The sequence below is a fragment of the Pteropus alecto genome, unplaced genomic scaffold, assembly GCF_000325575.1.
Source record: "Pteropus alecto unplaced genomic scaffold, ASM32557v1 scaffold90, whole genome shotgun sequence".
Lineage (NCBI taxonomy): Eukaryota > Metazoa > Chordata > Mammalia > Chiroptera > Pteropodidae > Pteropus > Pteropus alecto.
In genome coordinates, this window is record NW_006429894.1 from 130,209 (window position 1) to 134,993 (window position 4,785).

The 4,785-nt window shown below is 55.2% G+C and overlaps 1 protein-coding gene across 1 annotated transcript in view; it reads right to left on the minus strand.

Annotated features, from left to right (window-relative positions):
- Positions 1 to 4,476, minus strand: part of IPO9 (importin 9) — a 27,579-nt gene extending 23,103 nt beyond the window's left edge. The window contains exons 1-4 of the mRNA XM_025044781.1: positions 4,471 to 4,476; positions 3,491 to 3,859; positions 3,189 to 3,275; positions 2,253 to 2,454 (exon numbers count right to left, since the gene is read on the minus strand). Coding sequence (XP_024900549.1) covers positions 2,253 to 2,454; positions 3,189 to 3,275; positions 3,491 to 3,859; positions 4,471 to 4,476 — 664 coding nt within the window. The remainder of the gene's footprint in view (positions 1 to 2,252; positions 2,455 to 3,188; positions 3,276 to 3,490; positions 3,860 to 4,470) is intronic.
- Between the last annotated feature and the right edge of the window lie 309 nt (positions 4,477 to 4,785).

The following is a 4,785-nucleotide window of genomic DNA, read 5'->3' on the forward strand; positions in this document are numbered from 1 at the left end:
TGACCCAGAGGTGCCACGGAAAGGGGTGGAGTCTGCTAACTTTGCCCCTGCTTTTCCCGGCTCTTCTACATCATCGCTACAGAAATAGAGCCGCCAACAGGGACATTCCTCAGGACACAGAGCTAGAGATGCAGGTGGGCTCGTTCAAGGCTAATACACCCACTCTCCCGGGCAGCATCAACCGCCGCAAGGCAGAAGAAAACCGATACTCGAGGCTGAGTCTTCCTTGCCAGGTGGGGTTTCCTCCTGAAGAAATCCTGGGCTTTGAACAGAAATCGAGTGTTTTATTTTATTTAGAAATTCAAGGAAATTAGTCTAAACAAACGCGATGGATGGCAGTTAATGAACACAGGTTTGATGGAAACGTAGCTTAGTTAGCTCCACGACTAAGGTGCTGAGCCACATTTTTCCTCCCAATGGTCATTCCCGGCACTGTCGCTGCACTAACGCTGGCCACACTTAAGTCTCGAGTCAGTTTCCTGAGGTCACTCGGCAAGTCAGAAGTACTTGGGACACTAGCAACGTCTCAATCCCCAAACTTCACGAGACTGAAAAGAGCTGCCGTTCATGAGTCACACGCTTCCACCCTTAGCTGCCACGTCCGCATTTTCGTCACGCCATCAGCCCCAGGCAGTTCTCTTTCGGACACGTTTACTGCAAAGCTCTGTGAGGGGAGACGGGCACACCGCCCAAAACCCCGCAGCGTCCGCTGTTCTGTCCACACGCCAACGTCCTGCTTTCTCCACGCACGTCTGGGTGCCGCGGTCAGAGGACAGTCTGTCCTATCCGGGGAGGGAGGGGGCAGCGCCACCCATGCCTGCTGACTCCATTACAGAAGGACCCCCGCCCCGCCTCACCAAGAGCAGGCACTTCAGCTTCTGCACTGTGATCAATGGTCAACCACCGTTTTTAACACAGAAGCGAAACTCTGGGTTAGAGGACCGGACGGGAACGGGCTCCCTTTCCTTGGCAGAAACGCACCTGCTGACTGACGCGCTGGGGCCAGGAGGACGTAAGTAAACCCGAGAAGGCCAAGTCCATGAGAGGGGAACGCGAAGTCACCCAGACTAGGAGTCGCGCAGAGGAGCGAGGGAGATAAGCAGGGACGGGAAAACCCGAGCAGGGCGCGTCCTCGTCTTTCTGGCGACCCTGCTCTACACCTGAGCACTTGTCACAGGTCACCAGTAAGAACACAATGGGCCGCTCAGAGAGGCAGCCGGGGCACAGGAAGCGGGGTTAGGAACGGAAGGAGAGAAGGGATGATGTTGGATATGGAATCAGTATTAACAGCCGTCGACATCACGTGGACTAATGAAATTGGACACAGATGCCAAATTCAGGAAACTGAGATTAAAAAAAAAGTAGCAGGGGCGTTCACGACCAGGCAAGCCAGCAGCGCACAGAGCAGGCAAATCCAGGGACTGCCACACGCCTGCATGGACAGAGCAGAAATACGATGTCTAAAAGACCAACAGATGACCAATGTCCGGGTAAGGGTCCCTGAAAGCAAGGCAGAGCCGTGACCTCATCTAGGGGACGGGACAGGGGACAGGGCAGCACTTGCCAAGACCATGAAACCTGGGCCGCAGGAAGACGGGCTCTGTGAGGGAGCGACACGTCAGCCATCAGGCTCGCGAGAGCGCCTCCGAATCCTCCTGGACTACAAGTTCACGTATTGCTACCGACTTCTCAGAGCAGAGAGAGAAAAGCCACCGAGGACCACAGAGCCCCACGGAGGCTGGGACAGGTCAGCTTTCACAGCCACACGGCTCCTGTCCTCTCTCTCACGTGTCTCTAAAAATCCTACGGGATTACTCCTAACTTGAACTGACTAGAAAAACAACGTGTAATAACGCTGACAATCACATGGCTAAAACTTACGGAGTGCCTGCCACACCGGGACTGCGCCAAGCGCCTGACGCAGATGAGCTCACTTAAACGGCGAAAACGCCTGTGGAGCGGATGCCGCTGTCACCTTAACTCAGGCTCGAGAAGCCGGACCGGAAACTGACACCTGAGTGTTGCTCTACCCTTCAGCGGGAGGCCGGGGAGCAGCAGAGGCACCGAGCCCCCCGAACTCCCTGGAGAGGGCCAGTGGGTTATGGAGACGGAGGACAGGACACTGGCGGGAGCCTTGGCGGGGGTCAGACAATTCCGGTCCGGCTCCAGAGCCATGCCACTGCACAGCGCGCGTCTCGTGAGCATGCTTGTCACCTGGGCTCCAAGCACCAACGTGGGGAGGCTTCCGATACCTGTGAGCACGCGCATGGCTCCGTGGACGGCGCGGAGGTCCCCGCTCACCAGCATCCCCATGAGCAGGCTGAAGAGCTGGGGCCAGGCTTCGGGCCAGTCCCAGTGGGCGATGGCTGACACCGCATAGGCCACGCTGGAGCGCACCTTGCTCACCGACTCCCTCAAGCCGCTGGGCAGCAGCTCCCGGATGACGCCCTTAGCCTGTGGAGAAAGGTCACCTGCCATCAGACCGGGTGCACCAGGGACGCGTGACCTGCAGCAGAGTCCCGCCCAGCTTACACATTAGGAAGACAACGTGCACGAGATACCGGAGGTCTATCAAAAACGTGACGTAGAAACTTGACAAAAAATTCACTCGGAGGTCACCTGTGATGCCTAGACGTACGCTGTCCGATCACGTGGCCACCAGCTGTACGTGGCCATTTAGATCTAGAGTTAAGTATGTGAAAAGTCCAGCCCCTTGGTGCAGCAGCCTCGCCTCACGTGCTCAGCCCCCGCGTGCGGCCGGTGGCTGCTGCATGCCACGGCACAGGCACGGACAGTCCCAACGGAGAGCCTTGCTCTACGCCTTTGCCGCAAAATCTGCGGGGGCCCGGAATGGCTGCCTGGCACCGAACTAAAGAGAAACATTCTCTTATCTGAGCCTCAAACAACTCTTTGGAAGTTGGAAGTTTCATTCTAATTTTAGATATGCAGGAAATTGAAGCTTAGAAGGCAGAAGGCTTTTCCAGGATGTCACAGCTCGTAATTGGCAGCACTGGGTGTGTCACGGGCCAGCCCGTGGCCCGGCACTCGGGCCCTCTTCCCTGCAGTGACAGTCACTCTCCTTTCCTGCGCGTCTCTCGGCTGCACCACGCTGTCTAAGAATGTGGGCGGTCGCCTCAACCCAAGTCGGCCCCTCACACCCACAGGCGTGGGTCATGCGCCATCCTCACCCTCTCTGTGGTTTCGGGGGGCCTGAACCTCTCTGACTGGGCACACCAGTGAGTCTCCACGTACTGCTTCAGAATGACCGAGGCCAGCTGTGAGGGAGACAAGCAGAGCGCACGATGAGGAAAGACACTTTGCACACGAAAACCACACACGCGGCCCACACCACACGTTCCTCTGAAGTGCATCTGAATCTGGTACCAAATCCTGGGTTATTTATAAATTGGCCTTATTCTTTCCATAAGGAAGTTCCAGTAACAAGTAAAGGGAAATGACTTATAAATTGGACCAATCGGCCTGGACGTACCTGCCGAATTGCCAGTGCCCCCTGGGGATCCACGGTCAGCTCTGCCAGGTGGACGCCGAATTCTGGAAGAGAAAATTTCACTGTGGGCCCCGAGCACCCAGGAAAGCCAAAGCGCTTCACTGAGCTCTGACCCTGACGCCAGCAAGAAGGATTCAGAAAGGGGATCGATCCAGCTTCTGGAAGCACCGATGATGCTGAGGTTGGTTCCTCCAAGTGGGACACACGGGCTGGCCCGCAGGGCGAGGCTGTGACCAATGAACCAAGTACTGGCACCAGCCCGTTTTCTCCGATCACTGCAGAGCGCCTTCCAGCCACCTCCCCTCCCTCCCGGAGCCAGTGGGTGCGGCATCTAACTGAAAACCGGTCCACCTAACTCCAGAGAGATGGAGAGGTGAGATTTCAGGAGTTGCTCAGATACACATACCAGGTAAGAGAGGAGTGAAGGCTAAGAAAACTGGCTTTAGGACGTGCAGAGAAGGAAGATGGTGTGTGAAGACACAGGCAGAGCACCACCTGCACACCGAGGAGCACCTCGGGCTGCCAGGAGCTGAATGCGCTCCCCCTCCCAGCCCACAGAAGGAACCGACCCTGCCCGAAGCGCGATCTTGGATTTCTAGCCTCCAGAATCACGGGACAATAAATTTCTGTCATTTAAACAAACAAACAAACAAACAAACAAACCCCAAAATTGTCTTTAACAGGCTTAGTCCTAAAAATACAACGGTTCTAAGTGAACAGCTCCCAATAAGCAACTTAAGCGGTAATCCTGAAGTGCATGCTGGGAGTTAAAACGACTCTCATTCCCAAATTAACATTTAGATCCTTCAATGCGATCCCTGTCAAAATCCCAATGACGTTTTTCGCAGAAATAGAAAAATCCACCCTAAAACTCATATAGAATCTCAAGGGACCCCGATCAGCCACAACGGTCTGGAAAAAGAAGACCGAAACGGGGCACTGTCACTTCCTGCTGCCGAAACGTCCATGTCTGCGGTAACCACAGTGGGGCACAGACGGGCATCCGGGCCAACAGAGCAGAGCAGAGCCCAGAAGTAAACCCTCGCACGCGTGGTCGGTGACTTCTGACACGGGTGTCAAGACCGCTCAATGCGGAAAGGACAGTCTTTTCAACAAATGGCGCAGGGAACGCTGGACGTCCACGTGCACCGCGATGAGGTTTGGAGCCTTACCCAGTACCGTGCACAAAAATGAACTCAAATGGATCAAGAACCTAAAGGTAAGAACTAAAACAATAAGACTCTTAGAGGAAAACACAGGACAAGAACTTCATGACA